The sequence below is a fragment of the Cryptomeria japonica genome, chromosome 11 (assembly GCF_030272615.1).
Source record: "Cryptomeria japonica chromosome 11, Sugi_1.0, whole genome shotgun sequence".
Classification (NCBI taxonomy): domain Eukaryota; kingdom Viridiplantae; phylum Streptophyta; class Pinopsida; order Cupressales; family Cupressaceae; genus Cryptomeria; species Cryptomeria japonica.
The window spans coordinates 288,824,951-288,846,290 of record NC_081415.1 but is presented as its reverse complement, the minus strand read 5'-3'; the positions used below and the strand labels follow the sequence as shown (position 1 = coordinate 288,846,290).

General features: G+C 36.7%; 1 protein-coding gene across 1 annotated transcript; it reads right to left on the bottom strand.

Annotated features, from left to right (window-relative positions):
* Positions 1-11,219: 11,219 nt before the first annotated feature.
* On the bottom strand, positions 11,220-14,719 carry LOC131060639 (scarecrow-like protein 3). Its single transcript, XM_057993987.2, has one exon. It carries the CDS (start codon positions 13,359-13,361, stop codon positions 11,850-11,852), a length of 1,512 nt encoding a protein of 503 aa, XP_057849970.2. The 5' UTR covers positions 13,362-14,719; the 3' UTR covers positions 11,220-11,849.
* Positions 14,720-21,340: the final 6,621 nt, after the last annotated feature.

Genomic DNA, 21,340 nt, shown 5'->3' with positions numbered 1-21,340 from the left:
CAAGCATTGTTTAATACCACAATTTGCTAATAACAAATCGTTGAAGAAAAGTCACGATTTACTTTATACTCATAATGGTTGCAATATTAATATGAATAGCGACGGTGAGAAAGTCATGTGCTTAGACTTTGAAAAGCCACGATGAAACTTAGACTTTGAAATGCCATGATGGAACTTAGACTTTGAAATGCCATGATGGAACTTAAATTGATGCAGGAGCATCCTCGGTCGATGAACAATCTTGCATCAACAAAAATATTTCCTGTCAGTTTTGTTCTTGTTTAGCTTTTTGTGTAGTTTCAGTATTCTTATCGGTATGTACTGGTAGTTTCTTGTTCTTCGTGGCAGATCTTGTTTGTAGTTTCCTGGCGGTTTCATGTGGTTGATTCCGGATTTCTAGTTCATTTGGGATCTTCTCCAGTCAGTTATTGCTTTTGGTTGGTTGTTTTTGGGTTCCCGGGACAGTTCTTGTGCTTACCGGTTGGTTTTCCTTCATTACCGACACGATTCTTGGAGTGTGGATCCATCTTGGGTCTTGTCCGATGTTCTTTGGTGTGTGGGTGACCTTCTTACTGAACCGCATCACTTGGTTGTTATTTTTCGGAAAGATTTCTTAAATCTTAGGGCTGACCTAATTACATGTTTCATTTTCCTGCATTGGTGAACGTAATCTTTTGAGGCTGACCCAGATATGTTCCGGTGGGTATAAATATGATGTCATGTAATCATTTGTAGGGGTAGAGGAAGTAGAATTGAGAATAAGGATTGAGATTCGCATGTTGTGATTTCGTTGATTCTTAGAGTCCCGGTTGGATTGTATCTAGCTTGAAGCCTGCATGTAACTGGTTAACTACTAGATGTTCTTTGATGATAATATGAAGATTGCTGGAAGTTCTAAGGCTATAATTTGATCTGTTTGTGTCAATTTGTTTTGTTTCCTTATTGCTTTCGTTGTGTCTCTTTTGTTGCATAAGTCGGTTGATTCTTTTGAGGGTTTTTACCAGTTATGGCTGCATCATAAACATTATGAAGCTACGGTGGAACCCTAAACCCTAAACCCTAAACATGTGCGGGTACTTATTGGCAAAAGCCATACAATAGTTTAGGGTTTAGGGAAACCCCCATGTTCGTCACAAAGTGACTAGGCACGAAGGGACCCAACTCCAAACAACAGGAGGCACAAAAATTCATAACATAGCGATGGTGATCAATGCAAGAAAACCGTGGGCACAAAAAAATCGGAACCACCAAGCGAAACCGGAAACCACCAAGGTAACTGGGAACCACCAAGCAAAACCGGAAACCGCCGGAAAAAACCCACGGGGGCCGGGAAGCCAAGAGACGCTGGAAGAAAGGGCCGGAGAGCAGCGAAGGTGGAGGGTTGCGTGACCAAACTAGGCGCGGGAAGGGATTCCAAAGGAATCTGACGAGGCAGGCTTGCAAAGGCAAGGCGACAACATCGTTGAGGGGGTCAAAGACCCATGTCTGCAGCGAGGAGGAGAGTAGCCAACGACCGACGAAGAACTCCGGCAACCCAACAACGACGACGACGAAGCAAAAGGGGACACAGGGTGTCCAAAGGGGCTGGCAGAGCCAGCGAAAAGGTGGCTGAAAAGGAGCCGAAAGGGCTCGAAATCAACAACGCCCGAGCCTCCGTAAGTTTTTTAATGCCAACGAAATGGAGAGAAGCTCGTCACACAACAAAAGATGGATTAAGAATAGATTTCTATGATCATTCAATAATTGCTTGAGGACAAGCAATTTTGGGGAGGGAAGGACTATCATGTCCCCTCTTTGAGAATTTGATCAAATGCCATTATCGATATGCATACGTCAGTGAATAAGCCTATAATATATGACAACGATTACCATGGTATCAGATATATGATAGTGACTATAAGAGAAAACAACAATTATGAAGAATGATAAGCAATTAAGTATGTGTAGCAACGATTCAATGGAAGGATAAATCAACGATAATGAAGAAGACACAATGATTATGTAATTAAGAAAATTGTAGAGGATCACAAATTATATTGATGAAGTAATCTAAGACTATGACTAAAGGCATTGCTATAAAAGATCTGTGTATATCAAATGTAGTGATTAGAAAGAAAGAAAAAATAAATGTTAATAAGATATTATATAATAACAAGATATTATAAATGTAAATGAGATATTATAATATTAATCATTATCAATATTATAAACATTAATTATTATCAATTTTTATAAATATTAATTATTATTAATATTATAAATAATAATAAGTTTGAACAAAACTAAAGTCAAAAGCCAAGCATTGTTTAATACCACGATTTGTTAATAACAAATCGTTGAAGAAAAGTCACGATTTACTTTATACTCATAATGGCTGCAATATTAATATGAATAGCCACGGTGAGAAAGTCATGGGCTTAGACTTTGAAAAGCCACGATGGAACTTAAACATTATGAAGCTACGCTGGAACAAATAGCTTTTAAGTGCCACAAACTAATGAATATGACTTTTCAGAAAAAAAGACGTATTGTTCCATTTAGGTATATGAATGCATAAAGCAATTTTAAAGATGGGGGTAATGCGGAGATTACAAGGAGACACAAAAAGAAAGAAGCACGTAAACAATGACTTCGTTCTGGTCTCACGGGTATTAAAAATATTACCCAACATTAGTAACTACAATAGCAAATATAATAATATTTAATATTTCTATATTTCCCTGTATTTGTATAATTTTAAGATTATAATATACATTTTATATATATATATATATATATATATATATGTGGACAGTTAGTAATTTGTATGAAGTTAAAGGATAATATAAATACTGATCATATATACAGTAAATATATATGTATATAAATCAAAGAACAAGTTTACGATTTAAATTAAATCAAATATTAAATAAAGAGTTAATCCATGGTTGAAGAATAAATAGATAATAAGATAAACAAATAAATTGATAATTTCTCAAACACAAATAAGAATGACACTAAACCGTCTAAATCATAATTAGTTATGTATTTTCTATTCCCCAAGGGAGATTGGTGCTGCTAGGGAAGGGCAGAGTAAAACCATCCGATAGAAAGCCCCAAGGGTGAATGGACTGAGTTCGGTAAGCTGGGCTACCTTAAAGAGGTGGTGTCAAGCGCCCTAGGCAGCCAAGCCCTCTTCTGGGAATGGGGTCGATTGGTTTGGATTTAGGCATGGTTTTAATGACATCATAAGTTATATTATAGAGAATTAGTTAGTCATGCTTAAGTAATCATGATAGAAGGTAGTAACATAGAAGTTGCTCTTGGGAATTGACAATCTACAAATAGGGGACATTACACCATGGTTCTTAGAGGATTTGGGTAGGGAAGAGTCCCAATCTATGAGGGATTTGGAGGAGTGGGAACTTCGTAAGGAGATTTTTTGGAAGCAAAAGGCTCTGGTTGATTGGCTTCAGGAAGGTGACAAGAATACAACCTTTTTTCATAAATTGGTGCAAGGTCATCAGAATAAGGGTTATATCTCTTCCTTGGTGAGTTCGGAAGGTGTTCAGTTGACATCCCTTCAAGCTCTATCTAATGAGGCTTCTTAGTACTATTCTACTCTCTTTTTCTGAAGACTCATCTTCAGCTAAGGATGAGGAGAACATGATCGTTTCTTGTATTCACCCTTTAGTTACCAATGCAATGAATGAGTCTCTCATGCGCTCGATTTCTTTGTTTGAATTGGAAAAGGTTGTTTTTGGGATGCATAAGGGTAAAGCCCCAGATTTGGATGGGTTTCCTGTTGAATTTTTTCAAGATTTTTGGGATATTATTAATTTGGATTTGCTGGAAGTGGTTTGTGAATCTTATTGTAGTAAACAAATGTTTTGGGCCTTGAATTCTACAATCATTGTTCTTATTCCTAAGAAGGAAGGTGCTAACCAGTTGGATTCTTTTAGGCCCATTGCTTTGTGTAATGTGGTCTATTAAATTATTACTAAGTTGATTGTTGAGAGGCTCAAAATTTGGCTTCCGACTTTGATCTCTGATGAGCAAGGGGGTTTTGTGGCAAGTAGACAAATTTTAGATGGGATTGTGATTGCTTTTGAAGCCATTCATTCTATGGTAGTGTCTAAGGAAAAGTCTGTTTATCAAATTGGATATGGCCAAGCTTATGAGAGGGTTAAGTGGATCTTCTTGGGAAAACTTCTTATCGCCTTTGGTTTTAATTAGGAGTGGATTAGATGAATGACTAGTTGTGTTATTTCATCTTCCTTTTCTGCTATTATCAATGGTGAGTCGTTCGAGTTATTTGCTGCTTCTAGAGGTCTTCATCAGGGGGATCCTTTTTCTCCTTATTTGTTTATTCTTATGGCGGAGGGCCTAGGCATAATTATTAAGTCTCAAGTTTCTCATGGCTTGATTCAAGGTAGGAGGTGGAGTCATGGCTTGCCTACGCTTTCTCATCTTCAGTTTGTGGATGATACTACTCTTATGGGGGTTGCTCGTTTTTGAGAGGCCGAATCTTTTAAAAGGACTTTAGATATTTATTTGGCTGCTTCAGGTCAGAAAGTCAATGAGCATAAATCCTCTATCTATGTTTTGAATACTTCCGAGGCTATTCAGAGAAGGATTGCCAATATTTTGAGGTTTCAGATTGCCTTTCTTCCCTTGGTCTACCTTGGTATCCCTCTTTCTTCTGGCAAACTTCCTAAGCTGTATTGGCAAGAATTGTTGGATAAGATTCGTCGCAAGGTTAATCACTAGACTCATAGATGGTTGTCCACTGCTGCTAGGATGACTCTTCTTCAATCCGTGATCCAGACTCTTCCAATCTACAAGTGCTTGTTTTGACAACCCCTATGTTTTTTCTTAAGGAATTTGATGCTCTTTCATGCCAATTCTTGTGGAGTGGTAACTTGAATATTTGTAAATGAAGCCTTGTTAAATGGGATTCAATGTGTCAGCCTAAAAAGTAGGGGGGTCTTGGATTGCGTTCTACTACCTTGAATGGGCAAGCTCTTGCTGCCAAATTATACTAGTCGTGGTGTACTTGTCAAAACTAGTTTTGGGCTCGTATTCTTATTCATAAGTATCTTAAAGGAGTTAACTTTCTGGACATTCCTTGATATTGTTTGGAAGGAAGGGGGTATTTTATTTGGCATACTCTGAAAGTTGGGGCTAAACTTGTTAAGAGGGTTTGTTTTGGATATGTAATAAGGGCTCGAAAACTCTCTCCTGGAATGGTTATCCTCCTAACCTCTCCATGTATCTGCCCCTCCAACCTCTTTGTGATATTTTTTCTGTTGTGGGGTGGGATAAAGTGGAGCATTATAAGGCCATTCAGAATTTGGGGATGGTTGTTGGTTACGTTTGGAAGGATTCCCATGATTGTTTGTCAGGTGTATCTAAGGAGGCTTGTAAGGAGTTGGCTCAGATTCTTGCTTCGTAGGAGTGTAATTCCCTAGCAGGGTATGATGTTCTTGCCTGGGGCAAAGATTCTTCTGGTAAATATTTCGTAGTTGTTGTTTACTTGGAACTCATTTGTCAGCTATTTGGAGTGGAGGAGGTCCCTTGGTGGAAACATGTGTGGAGTAAATTTTCTTGACCCAAATGCAACTTTTTCATGTGGTTGGTTGTCCAAAATCGTTGTCTTACTTGGGATAATCTGTGCAAACGTGGTTTCTAGAGTCCCTTTTGTTAGTCCCAATCGGTGCTGAGAGGGGAGGGGTGAATCAACACTTTATCAAATTTTCACAATTAAAACTTTTAACTCAAATCTACACTTACTTAATATTCATCAATATACTTAATTACTGTAGAATAATATGCATGCATGAAAAGATATACAGTGACACCAAGATTTATCTCGTGGAAAGGCAAATGGGAGAAAACCACGGTGTAAGTAGGAACTCACAAAATTTGTACTCTTCTGGAGTATGCCCGGTGAGGAGCCATCCCTGTTAGGAGATTACAAAGACACTGTTAGGTGCCACCCGATTAAGGGATTTTGTTTAAGGCCTGTTAGTGCCTTTACCCTTTTAAAGGTATCTTGATTAAAGGACTTAAGAACATCAATTAAGATGTCACCCGACTAAGGGATTTTACAAAGGGACCTGTTAATGTCCACCCGGTTAAGGGATTTAAGTTGCAATGGTTAGAAAGCAACAAAATGATGATTTGCTGAATTAGCTACTGCTAGATTGATCAGATCACAATGAGAATCATACTCTATTCACACTAGTTGTGTCTTCTCTGCACAACACTGGTTTTTTGCTTATATCTTCGGCTCTGCACTCTGTCGGTCCTCTGACCTTCGGCTCCGCACTCTGCTGGTCCTCTGTCCCTTGACTCTACACTTTGCCGGTCCTCTGTCCCTCGACTCTACACTCTGCCGATCCTCTGTCCCTCGACTCTGCACTTTTCCGGTCTACCTCATACACTCTCTGCTTTGCTAAATCTTTTAAGCACTTCTTCTCACTCTACTCTTCACTTTGGATCGCATTCAATAGGATCCACTTTTTGCAAATTTTACAATCAAGAATTTTTGAATGAACTCAAAAAAAATTTATTCATTTTTTTGCCGTCACCTTGAGGTGTTTCCTCAATCAAAGCAATCACAGATTTCAGAAGATTTCAAATTCAAAATCTCCCACTCTTTCTCTACGCGCCCTGCAACAATTCCGCCAACTGTTCAACTAATTGTGCCACCGCATCCCCCAAAAATTGTGACTTCTGGGTCGAGTTCAGTCATTTAAGTGTGAACTAGAAAATCCGCAAGTAATCATGGCTTGACTGCATGATAACTGAAGTTGACTTCACCAACTTTTAGTTTGGCATAGACACAAGCTCACCAACTCACCTTTTGCCACCACAATTGAATAACCGATCACTGCTCCGAGATTTATGGTGATCACCTATCTTCCTTCTGCCTTATCTGTGTACCGGTATACCACTGTACTCTATATTATCGATTCATCCTTTGATTGCCGATTTGATGTGCTAGCATCAAGTCTCTTTCCCTGTTTGCCAATGAGGTTCCGGTTTGCATACAACCTCAAGTCTTCTTGCCCGAGTCACCTTTTGTGACTTCATCATCATCAGAATGACCGATCTTCTTGAGTGACAGACTGGTTGACTTAGTCTGTCTTCCCTTGAGCTGATTGAGCTTTGGTCATCTATTTCTAATGTTGTTTCCATGTGTTTGCAAGTCATCACCTTTGCTACTGAGATACACCACTCCACCGATACCACTTCATCGGTTAGTGTTAGACATCAATGACAAATCTTAGCTCATATACCGGTTCTCTGGATTGACCGGTTTTGTCAACGCCAACATCTTTATGTGTGTTCTTTGCTGTAATAGTGAGGAATGCATTTCTCACCTCTTCTTTTAGTGCTCCTTCTCTAGGGCTATTTGGCATTTTTGGTGGGGACTTTGGAATCAGACCTACTGACATGTTTCTTCTTTGGCTGAATTATGGGCCCACCTAGGCAAGCCTCCTGTTAAGACTTCTTTTCTCCAAGTTGCTTGGGCTATTGGTCCCTCTTTTATTATTTGGCATGTTTGGTCGTAGGATTTTTCATGATGCTAGGATGGTTGTTCAACATTTGTGGTGGAGAATTATTCATTCTCTCTGGGAGACTTTCTTGGCAAAGTGTGACTTTGTTGGGGGTGTGGATCCCATGAATGTTGATATTTGTAATCAGTTCAATTTTTCTCTCTAGGTGGGTTTTCCTTCTTCTAAGGGGCACTATGTTGGGCAGATCATGAGAAATAGATGCCGCCATCCTTTATAGAGAGTTAATATGGTTGGTCACTGGTCCCCTCCTCCTCCTCAGGGACTCTTGAAGCTTACACTAATGGTTCATCTCGGCGGAACCCTAGCCATGTTAGTATTGTTGGGGTTGGTCATGATAGTTCTGGAGATATTGAGTTTATTTTCTTTGTTTATAAGGGTTTCCATACCAATAATCTCATGGAGGCTCTTGCCATCTTGTATGCGGTGGAGCATAGTTGTGTTCTCGGTTGGAATCAGATTATTTGTGAGTAAGATTCTCTAGTGTTGGTAACTTTGCTGAATGAGCGTCAATTGGATGAGGTTAGTTGGCATTTAGCTGTGATGATTAGGCATATTCTTTGGTTGTGCAATTCCTTGGAATCTATTACTTTTTGTCATATTCCTAGGGAGTGGAATGGAGTTGTTGATTGTTTGGCCAAATGGGCTTTTGATCGTAGGGTTTAGAATATTTTGGATAGGGGACAATTATCTTCAGAAATGTCTCATTTGTTGGATTCTTTAGTGGATGTTGATAGGGTGGTGTAATTTTTTCTCTGCTGGGCTTGTGGCCCTTCTGCCTTTGTATCTATTTCTTTGATATATATATATATATGTGGCCCTTCTGCCTTTGTATCTATTTCTTTGATATATAGTCTTATGTAGTTATAATTAATAGATGTATGATTAATCATTAATTTGCAAGCTCATATAAATCTTTGTCAATACAATATGAGTATCAATGTGCTATTGTAAATATGAAGTAGTAATTTAAATAAGGACATTCATGTAGAGTGTAATGATTTTTTTTCTTCTTCAGATTTTTCTTACATTTTCTTTTTCTTTTTTGTCTCTTGAATAAAGGTCAAATTGGTTTTTTTGTAATAGACCTACATTGACTATAAATCTTTGAAATATATAACAATATAAAAATATAATACATATTATAATTTTACAAAAGCTAACACTAAGGGAAAAACATTTGCAAAATGACATGTTTTGATGATTTCATTCGTCTAAAACAATATGGGCCAAAATTATTTTTTGATAGCAAATTGTTAGTGTTGCACATTTTATTGAAGGATCCATAAAGAGGATTTTTATCCAACCCCAACAGGTTCACTTAATAAACCACTCATATATCACATGCATTTCTAGGGTATAAATAAACATCCCTAATTTTATTTTCACCCCATTAATTTATGTTTTTGATACCTTCTCTACATGTACTAGTATAATTAAAATAACTCCTTATTTTCACCACTTTATTTTTAATCACATTCATATTCCTAATTATTTCAATCCTATCGACTAAGGGAATTTCACAACCTACATTTGAATCAAAACTAATTTTGATTACCATTGTTTATGTTATAGCCTCAACAAAAAAAACTTAAAGATGAGTTATGATAGATTTTCAATTTTGCAAAACACTTGGATTTAAAAATATCTATACATCTCAACCCTCAAAACCTTTGTACACCAAATCTAGTGGCAGATTCCTTTAATAATAGATATATGTTTTAGAGATACCTGGTTTCTCCTGGGTAGGGTTAGGACATTACCAAAAGGTGCCCAATAGCTAGTTTTTTTGAAATATAAATAGGATTATACTGAACCTAGATGACTTTTGTGTAAACCTTATTTCCTTAGTTAATTGCATTAGATTTGGGATTACATAGGAAATCTTGGGATTGTGATGCTTTAATACAATAGAAAACTATATGGTGTAGAAAAAGATAGCTTCACACTCCGCAATATCAACATAGTGAATAAAATCTCTTTTCATTGACCTATGGAGGATTTTCAACACCATTTATAAACATTCTAACCCCCTTCTACACATGCTTCTAACCCCAATACTAACATGTATCCAATTAATTAAATTATTGTCTTTCTCCTCAATATTGAACAATATATTGGATCACATTTCGATAATTTAAAAACACACAATATGCACAAACATGATAAGCTATTGCTTTAGAGGTTTATATATTAAAGATCTAATCTAAGGGGTTTTATCTACCCTTAGTCTTAGATTTAATCCTCAATGAATTTTTCAATAAAATTATGATTTCAAGCAAAAGAAGGGTTGACCCAAATTTGGGACATATTTTTGTTCTCTAGCTCAATAATGAACTAGGTTGAATAGAGACCTCACCAAAACTGAAGAAGTGGATTTGAGAACATAGTAATATTTTAATGGAAGAAAGTTATAGATTTATAATTTCCTTAACATAAAAAATTTGAAATCAAAATGAAATGTATAAGAGATAAAAAATGGTGTTCTTAAATAACTTTGGACAATCAAAATATTTAACAATTGACTTTTTAGCTTGAAAGTAATAATCTACTTCTTTAATATTTTAAAATAGTAACTACTTATTTTGTGCTATTTAATACAATCACATAGACATCAACTCTGAAACTTAAAAAATATTTATTTTATTAAAATTCTGCACATTTATTATCACATTATTTTATATTATATTTAATTGCTTTCCATTCAGAACCTTCATGAGAATTGTTTATTTTCCTCACAAGTCTTCATGCTTAGTAAAGAAAAGTGTTTTATTTCTTTACAAATATGAAGTTATTTGTTTGAGTGAGCTTGAGTATCTTATGTTTTAGTGTGGTGTCATTTGGGTTAAATTCTTATATTTGAAGATAAGTTCATTGGGTATACGCTTTTCAAGATGGTTTGAATGATTTCTAGAGAATATTCAGAACAGTATAATTAGGCATTGGAAAGAGGGTAGCAATATTATGATAATAAGTTTCATTGTCAATTTTAGTGTAATTCAGATTCGTAATTTAAACAAGTCAAAGTTTTAAGTGTGATTTTTTTCGTTTAATATGATGTCAATTGCTGTTATAATTATTTTAATTGGCTGAGTTGAATACTTGTATTTCAACACATGTTCATTGGGTACACATCTTTGAAGATGGTTTGAGTGATTTATAGAGAGTATCTATAACAACATAGTTAGGCATTGGTGAGAGGATATACAATCCTGTGATAACAAGTTTTGTTGTTGATTTTAGTATAATTTCAAATGAATCATCTAAGTAAGTCAAAGTTGAGAAATTTATAGTGTAGATTTCTTGTTTAATATGGTGTAAATTCTTGTTATAATTATCTTAATAACTTGAGTCAAGACAGATTCATTAGGTATATGTCTCTGAGTATGGTTTGAGTGATTTGCAGAGAGTATCTAGAACAAGGTAATTAGACATTAGAAAGGATAAACAAACCTGTGATAATAAGTTTCATTATCAATTTTAGTGTAATTTCAAATAATCCATTTAAACAAATCAAAGCTTAAAATATGTTATTTGAACTTGCATCCCATAATAAGTTTGGTTTGTCTATTCTATTTCAATCCATAACAATCCATAACAGAATTCTATTTCAAATTTAAAATAAATGAGAATCAAGTTTATAAAGTTATACTGCCTTAGAACCACTGATTTGGCAGAATAAAAAACCTTGGAAGATATTCTTCCACTGTGACAAGTTGAAATCGCAGTGAGTGAAAACAGTGGCCAGGTAGTACAGAGTCGTATTTGCGGGCATAATTACATCATGAGAGGAGGAGAAGCAATGTTGGAAATAATGTTTTATTTGATAACACTGTATCTCAGCACCTCACATTTCAGCATTTGACATCTGCACACATTTGCTCTCTTTTTATAGATTCTTCCTTCCACAGTCTTCTATCATCTATTCCAAAGATCTATATGAAATCTCTAAATACAGCAGCCACTGCACCACTAGAGATGTGAGCAAGTGTGCTTCAGATCAAAGCTGCTTCTTATGCAGTTTATCTGCTGCTGCTGCAAACATTCATTCTTTCATATCTGCTGTAAACTTTTTTATCTCTGTTTTCCTCTCCAAAAAGCAAGTTTGATAAAGAGAGGACTGCATATTTATGCTATAAAGTTTACTTTTTTTAATCTCTGTTTTCTTCTCCAAAAAGCAAGTGTGATAAAGAGAACATATTTATGCTATAAAGTTTACAATTTTATTTTTTTTAATCCCTGTTTTCTTCCCCAAAAAGAAAGTTTGATAGAGAGATAACTGCATATTTATGAGGAGCGCCATGCTGAAATAGAGAAGAGGGAATGATCCTGCCAGCCAAGCACAAGGCAGCCATGCTCGCCATTAAGTCTGAAGAGGGAATTTTCATTGGTGGAATGAGACTGAGACTGAGACTGAGAATGAAGCAAGGCTTTGGCCTGGAGTACTGTCTCATAGCTCACAGGCACACGACCAAATCCCGCTCCCTCCATCCTCTTTACCCACTTGTCCAATTCCTCGTGCCTCTCCTTCCTCTCCCTTCCCTCGCAGGCCACTATGTCTTTAATCTCCTCCCCAAACAGATACTTTTCCACTGCCACCCTCTCCAAGCTTCGCTGCCGGAAACTGTCGGAGGCCAGGGAATCGAACACGGCACCGTAGTAATGCATGGCCTTAACCATGCGCTCCGTAAACAGGGCACTGTTGTGGTCGGAGTCCTGTTCGACCACAACCATAATCTTGGGCGACAGCCCCCGCAGCATATTCAGAAACCGGTCTATCCGAGCGCGCCGAGGAGATCCCATTCCGGCGGCGGTGGCTGCTGCATTTATGGCAATGGCTTCTTCGATCTCTGACGGCGTGGGCGCACTGGTTCTCCGATCGTTTTTCAGAAGATCGTCCAAGGTGGTATTTTGGAAGCGTGGAGACGGGCGGACCAGCGGCCACCAGGGTCGTTTCTGTGGGCGGGTCGGGTCGTTGTCTTCCTCGGCCAGAAGCGTGTGCAGCTGCAGAACAGAGCTGATTGCTAGGGCTTCCCCGATCTTAACTTTGACGTCCTCTGTTTTCAAATTTTCCAGGGTGGAGAGAACTGGGTGGAACTGGAAAGGGCTGTGCAGTCTCTCTGCTTGCTCTGCCAGCACCCGCGCCGTGTTATCCAATGCTTGTTTGTGTTCGCTCACGGCTGTGATTCTCAAATTGGGCGGACCTCCGGACCGGGTGGCTAGAGAATGCATCAGCCATGCCCAGTGTATGGGCTCGCAGTCGTTGAGGTCGATGATGTGGATAAAGCCTTCGCCTTGCATGGCCTCCATGATGCTCTGGTTCACTGCCGCATAGCAGACCTTGGGAAAGGGGCAGAGGTTGAACAACATCTGCCGGGCCGAAAGCCGGTCCACGGGCGATGGCAGGACAGTGCAATTGAGAGCCTTGTGGAGACCTGGCCAGGCCTTTGTTATTCGGGCCGCCAGGGCTTCTGTGAAGTACGTGGCCACCCGTTGCATGGGATCTCCTGTTGGAGAGGCCAGCAACGACAAATGCTGCAGGCACAGGTCGGTGTTCTCCGTGTGACCAACCGCTAAGTTGTTTGCACAGGCCACCAGAAGGTTGACGAGACAGAGCCCCCGCTCCTCTGATGGGTTCAACGTGCTCTGCGGTGATAAGATAGAAGCTAGCGACATTGTTGAGAAGGATGTCAGCGGCGAGAGTAGATCACCAGAGCTGCTGGGCGACCTCCCCTCTGATGAGCTCTGTGGAGATCCGTTCCATCTGTTGTACTCTTCGCTCCCAAATCTAAACTTCATTTTCTCTCCTAATTGACTCTTATCTTCTCTTACCCACAAGCACTGGTGCTTACAACTTAATGATTTGGGTAGTCTAAATCAATCACCTCCACTGCATTTCTATCAATATTGTCTTTGTCAGAAGTGTGGTATCAGAGTCAGGTTCAGAGCACCAAGCTAATTGAAATTTAAGGGGATGTTGGAAATAACCACTCTCCAGTGGAGATGAGTTGATTGGGCTGACAAAAAAGGGGCCACTAGTTCAGTTGGTGGAGCACTTCAGTAGCAAATGAAAGATTCTAGATGTAAATTTTGATTGATTCATATGAATTATAGGTCAATAACTCACCCAAATTCATGATAGACTGATTTAAAAAAAGCCAATAATTCAATTGGTAGAGCACTCAAGCAACAAATGCAAGATCATAGATTCCTATCTTAACTGATCCATATGAATTATAGGGCAATAACTCACACCTGAACCAATGATGAACTACCCAAAAAGAAGCCACTACCTCAATTGACTCTAATTGACTCCAATACCAAATAAAAGATTCTAAATTTGAATGAATTATAGCTCAACATGAAACGCCTGCATCCACAACAACTCCAACCTTCACAGAACAGTGCGTCTGCTCTGTCAATCCAATTGGGCAAGATGAAATGTGCACCCAGCAACCAACTTATATTATAACCTCGCACCGGTTGAACTTTCCAAGGGCATTAATTTACAAGTCCCAAGGTAGAATTAGAAAGTTCAGACTTTTGAACAGACACATTGAACAGAACCATAAAACAAGACTGAAAATGACCCAACCAATTAACAAAACAATGCACCGGGACCAGGGGGATTTTAAAACAGCTAAAATTGCTGAAATCACAGAGACCCAATCCACATCCTTATCGATACATCATAAGCAAGGTTGAATTGTTACACCTTGGGAAACCGAATGTGCTCTAAATTCCATTAAATATGCGCCTGAGGGCGATTCAAGTGAGATTAAAAACTATAAACTTTTCACCTCTGTTACTACACTCTATGTTGGGTCTTGTCCCAGGGAAGCAGACAATGAGGAAGAAAGCTTATTCGAAGGATCCAAAGCAAAGCATAGATGCACGGATCACAACTTACAGAGGACGAACAGAGAGGACAAGCAGAAGCAGCCCACCCATTTGCGTGCTTCCAGTTTCTTGTTTGTTTTTTGGCATGGAGCCTCCGTTAGAGAGGAGAATCATAACGTGGCATAATTCCTCCCCCAGATTAGACGCAGGCCAGATTACATATTACGGATTTGTCGTCTCTGGATCCGTAGCTTATATCAAAGATGACTTCTTTTTGTTTATTTTCCTACCTTCTACGCTTGTCTTTACCTCTCCCCTCTGCTGCCCCAGATTTGTTTGCTTATGATTTGTTGAGATGCTTTGAATGCTTCTTCTCCCTCAAAAGCAGGGACTGACTTCACAAGTTTGTCTTTTATACTGTCGCCATTCACCATGGATTCCAATGGCAATTTCAGATTGCCGATCCAGACAAGGAATTAATTCATCAGTTTCTTCCTAATCCAACGATCATGGTTATAGTCAATGAGAGCCTTTTACACGGCCCAGCAAATTTCATCTGTAACATCAATCAATAATTTGTTTGCTTGCACAACATCTGCAGTCAAATGCTTAATAATATGGATTGAACATTTGTTTATTCATTTATTATTGTTCTATAAATTTTCAAAATGTTACAGTGGTCCGTTTGCCTTTCGAATCCATAGATAAGACACATAGAATTGACGTTTGCACTATGTGCAATGCTGCACTTGGTTTACCACTCCCACCTTGGATTGGTGGATTGTAATTGAATAACGACACGAATCGCAAGAATCCAGCTCCTAATAAAGAAATGTATATAAGAAACAAATGACAGCACTGATCCATCCTATTCTCATGATGCTTATATAGATTATGATAAATAAACAAAATAATATACTATTTTAAATTAAAGGTAGAAGGCACATCTTCAAAGTCTAAGTGGGCTAGAGTGACAAATTAATAAAAATCAATTTTAGTGGGCTTAAGTTCAAACATCGAAAAACAATGTAGCCGTTCCACAAAGAGCTACACTATTGTGGGGGGAGGGGGAAGGGGAGGGGGAGGGGGAAGGAGAGAGCATGGTCATGATCATTTGGATTTCCCTACACATCAGTTATATAGAATGAACACCAAATTTTATTTTTAAGGTGAGGCGTGACTGTGGTCATGATCATTTGGATTTACCATACATTAGTTGAATAGAATGAACATTAAATTTTAGTTTTAAGTTGTAGGAGTGAGTGTGGTGGATTTCCCCATATATCAATTGAATATATGAACACCAAATTTTAGTTTTAATATCGTTGAAGGATAAATCTTCTTAGATCAAAGTGTTTTCTGGTTAAATTTTATATGCTAGTAGAAGCCATAATTCCCATATAAAAAGTTGTAACTACAATATGCTTCTTTCAGCCAAACTCTTTGTGTATACATTTTAAAAATTTATATTACAAATGAAAGCACCTAACACTACTATTGGGATGGTTAATGGGCACATATATAAATAGTTTTATTGGTCAAATATGCATATTTTTATTTTTTTGTCAAAATCATTTCATGTAGTGCTTGGCCAATAGGATTATTTTTATGTGTGTATCAACCATCCAACAATACTTTAAGTGCTTTGACTAGTTTTAACAATCTTATGAATTGAATAATTTAAAAGGGCATTATAATATATTAAAAAGAAGCGATTTTTAATGTATCATAGCTTATCTTTTTACTAATTATTTACAACAACACTAAATATAGATATAGAAAGTATCAACCACAACAATGTTAATTTATTTAATTTTTATTAAATAATGCATTTTATATAACACTTTGTCGTTTCAAAGCAATACATACAATAAGTTTATATCATACTCATATACAATTGCAACATCTTATGTATAATACAAACATATGCTACAAAATGGTGACCGAGACATTTAGAAAATAAGCACAATGTGATTATAACAACATTAAATATATAGACATAATTAATGAATTTTATACAATATTATTGTGTTATTATAATCTAGTCATAATATTATTCGAAATATGAATAATAAAATATATTCAAAATATGTCATAAAATCTAAAATAAATCCATTTCTTTGTACATAGAAGACAATTCTAGCTAATCGTCCATAAAGATGATTTGTTTTTCTTCATGTATTATTATGTTTAACAAGATGAGATAATTGGTTGGAGAAGCTAAGTTGCTTTTATGCATAGACCATTAAAGATGAGTAGCCTCCAAAGGTGGTATATCCATCTAGATCCATATTGTTGGAGGTGAACACAACATTGTTATGTAGCATTTTTCTAGTCCTTTTTTCACACACATGTCATACTTATGATGGCTATCCACCATGCACTTGACTCCAACATCATCACCCTCTTTTTTTTTTTTTACTTCCATTCCTTTAGTTACAATCCCAACAACTTCATGCCTATAAAAAAAAGTGTAATTAAAGACATTAAATTTCCTTCTTCTCCTAATACTAAGATTGTGACCAATCCTCTACTTTTCTATTGACTAAGACAACACCAATGACTTACTTTACAAACAACTACTCTCCTTGAAGAGCCATTCTTAGTAGTCTTAACAAAATAGCTATATTTCGTAATTTTTTTTAATCCTAAATAAATTTATGGAGAAAGTAAAATTGCAAAAGAGTACATGCAAGCATTAAAAGACATAGCCATTTGAGCAAATATAGAACATCAAGATGTAGTTTGTGGATTGTTCCCTTACTCCTTAAGATACTTTTCATATCGCTAGTACTTAATCTTGCCTGCACAATGCAATACCAGTTGGGACAATTTAGAAATTACAATTATTAACTAGTTTAAGATATATGTTGTTCCCTTGATATTGTACCAAAAATTCATCATTTGTAAAAAAATAAATAAATGAGCCTATTAGCATGTTCAATACTAGATTCTAAAGGCCACATAATAAATTAGTAGACTCTTATCAAATAGGTGAAGCTACGACTATTTAGGTGTATAGGAGAACATTGGATCCACTAACTGGTTTGTTCTTTTAAAGGAATCGATCTAATTCAACCACACTATTTGACATATGACCGTGTAAAAACTAATAAATTAGAAAAATGGATTTGATGGTAGGGGGACCATAAGTACCTTACGAAATTTAGTATATCTTAAAATTTTGAATCCTATACATTAATTAGGCCTTAGCAAACAATATGCCTCTATTAAATCTTTTTCTAGGATTATCTAATTAGACCTTATGCTATAACTCTTGAATTAAATTTATTTGACACCCTTACTTGATTGTACTAGTAATCTACAAAACAAACCCCATACTAATCAAATAATCTCAACTATAAATTCTTATTTTAAAAAATAAACTATTGACAACATACCCTCTACTAATATTCAATCTAGTGGAGTAACATCTAATGTGGATTAGACTACTCATTTTAAATTTAAAAATTGAAGTATTAATGGATTTTTTTTTCTAGATGATTAATGAGATTACCCAAATCAAGCCCAATCCACCTTAGAGTCAACAAAACCAAAATAATTTATAGAACTAGAATAATGGGAATCATTAAAATTAAGACAAATCATTAATTAGACTAGACCATATAATAGATAGTAGAATACTCATATCAATAATAGGGGATTTTTCAAATTTGGAGACTATAACCAAACATCTACTAGCTCTTCTAATCAGGTTAACATATAAAAATGAAATCCCATGTCCAACTAGCGTGGATTACATGACACAATTGGTCATTCTAATTACAATTGTCTCCTACTAGAAAAGAATGACAAGAATAGCTCAAGCCCATTCATAGAACAAAGTACATTCATTAGAAACAATGATAGTGGTGTCATTATAGTGATGGTGCTTGACACTTATGTGCTCTCATTTGATGAGGAAAGTGACCTAAATAACAAGTAACATGATTTATAGGCTATTTAATGACTAAAAATCAACTACCTCCATCAAAATAGAAACAAGACCAAATGTTAAAGCTTAGTTTTCTAGTGACAATGACTATGATATTATTGAAGACCTTAAGAAAACAAGGGCAAATATGACCTTACTTGATTGTACTAGTAATATACAAAATAAGGCCCATAATAATCAAATAATCTCAACTATAATTTTTTTTTTTTGGTATTAAGTATAAGGGAAAAATCATGTATAATAAGTGAGTATGACAGAGAGGACTTATGTCATCTAAAACAATAAGCCCAAAAATGGAACGATTGACTGACAAAATATACAAGAGAATACATTAAGAATAATTTGTGCATGAATCAAATACAAAATTGACCCTGTACAAAATGGGTCCAATATAGTGGATGTGCATACAAACTAGAAACATGATAGAACACAGACTGCTGCGACTAATATTGAGAAGAAAACGACATGCAAGATGCATTCACTAATCAATGCATGAATTCCAATGAAGGGTACTGTCCATTGAAATAGTGGTCCTATTATTGTTCATTGGAATTGCTCCCATTGCTGCTAATTGGGCCTAGTATTGTCTTTCCAACTTCCTTCCTTCATTAATATCATTCATGAAACTTCCCAAGGCATTGACAAAGGGGGTTCTCTCAATGTTAAACCTCGACCAAGTGTAGCCATGTGATAGTTCATACAAATATACCTTGGTCGTCCCATCTTCAACAAACCTTTCAAACTTCCTTTTTGCAAGCCTCATGACAATGGAAACCTGCAAGTCAACATTGTGAAAAATGAGTCTCCTTAAAGAACCAATAAGCATCCTATCTTTACCTTGATACTTTTACTCGTTCCTAATATTCCAAATAATCTAGAGAATATCACAAGATAGAAGGGACCAAAATAGATTGCTGCCCTTTTTTAAGCCTCTAATGTAACCAGTAACAACATCATTATATGCAAAGTCAGTGGAAAAATTAATTGCAAATAAGTTCTAGATTTCCTTAGCAATAATGAAATCAAAGAAGATATGCTATTAGATTCAACTACCTTGCAAGTGTTACATATATCAATATCATGCTGGTTATTGTTAAAAGGGAGCCTATGAAGAATAAAAATCTATTTGAAGCCTTTTTTCTTTGGAGCTATGTCACTACCCCATAACAAAGTGAAAATATTTTGTCACATTATTACTGTAATACATATGCCACACTGAGTTAACATGCATAATCAAACCAAAATTACAACACAAAGCATCATAGACCATCTTTACTTTGGTCCTCATGAGCAGAGTGCCATCCACCCAGGTGAAGAATGATATCTGTCAACATCTTCAACACATGGCTTAGGTAGCTAGAGTGTAAGACAAGCCTCCCTTAACATGGAATATGTCATCCAGTTGGACACTAGAAGCTGGAATTTTTGAGAGAGATCAAAACAAGAAGTTAGTTGATCATTAGAGATAATGTCATTAAAACAACAAATGCCATTAAGAGCCCAACTTTTGGCAGAGCATCCTTGAATGAGAGCAAGAGGTCTACCCCTGCGAAATAAATTCCATCAGATAGATCTTTCACCATAAATAGTGATATCATTGTCGAGGATTCTGTTATTAGAGATCAGACGCCTAATGTGTTCCCAAGCCTTCCAAATAGCCTTAAAGACATTAGAACTAATCGGGGTGACAAGGAAAGTACCAGCGATGAGGTCACTAAAGGGGAACATTTTTCGAGCCTTGGCTTGCTTAGGAACAATAAGCATAATGTTACGTCTAATTAGAAACTTCCAAGGTTCTTCCCCTTCCAACACATGAAATATCCATTTGGCAGCTAGAGCAATCCCTTGTAAGTTGAGATCCTTCAACTCCAACCCTCCCATCTTCTTACTAAGAGAACACCAAATCCATTTAAATGAGTTCCTTTTCTTGTTACCTCTCCCATCTGACAATTGGAAAATCCTAATGGTATTTAGAATATCATTAATCTAGTAGTTACTAAACATCCAAATAGAAGCATAATGCAAATTATAGGAAAATAATTTTTTTTGACAAACCTGAATTCTTCTGGCAAGAGATAGATATTGCTTATTCCATTTTCTTAGTTTATTGTCCAATTTACTTTAATCCATAACCACATTTATTTTAGACATGGGTTAAGAGAGAAGGGGATGTCCAAATATCTAACTTTCTTGGAGGGGCCTCCCCATTGATAGTTATACTTATTAAGCCATATGGGAGGGGCCTCATCCCAGCTAAGAAGTGTAGATTTGATCGAATATATCTTAGCCCTTGAAGCCTCACATAATACATTAAGATTTAACATTAAGGATTCCATATTGGCCTCATCAAGCTCCAATAAGAGGGTTGTATCATCCCAAACTGGATATTAAGCAGGTCCACCTTATTTGGTAAATAAATGCCTTTAATCCTTAGCAAGAGGGAGGATTCTTTAAGTAGATAATATATAACATCAGAGGCAATAACAAATAGGGTAGGAGCTAGTGGGCATCCTTGCTTAATGGTTCTTTACAACTTAAGGGCTTGAGTATGGGAGCCATCAATCTCGACTTGTGCAGAGGCGTCATTAAGAAGGACCTAACCATTCTATAGAATTCATTAGGGAAACCAAAAGCTTCCAACATCATAGTGAGGAAGCTCCACTCAATCCAATCATATGCCTTCTCAAAATCAAGGAGGAACATTGCCACATTCTTCTTGGTTGATTTTTCCCAATTCATGGCCTCCCAACTTGTAATGAGGTTCTTAACGATATACCTTCCCTTAATAAAGCCGATCTGAGTATTGCTTTAATGTCCTCACTATCTACCAACTCTTTACCATCTTCCTAGATTTTCTCAATTCTTTCCTTATATGCCTTCTGCCTCAACATGTTAAAGAAGAACTTGAATCCTTTATCACCCTGTTGCAACCAATTGATTCTAGCCTTTACTTTGATTCCCTGTATCTTTTTATGCCGAATGC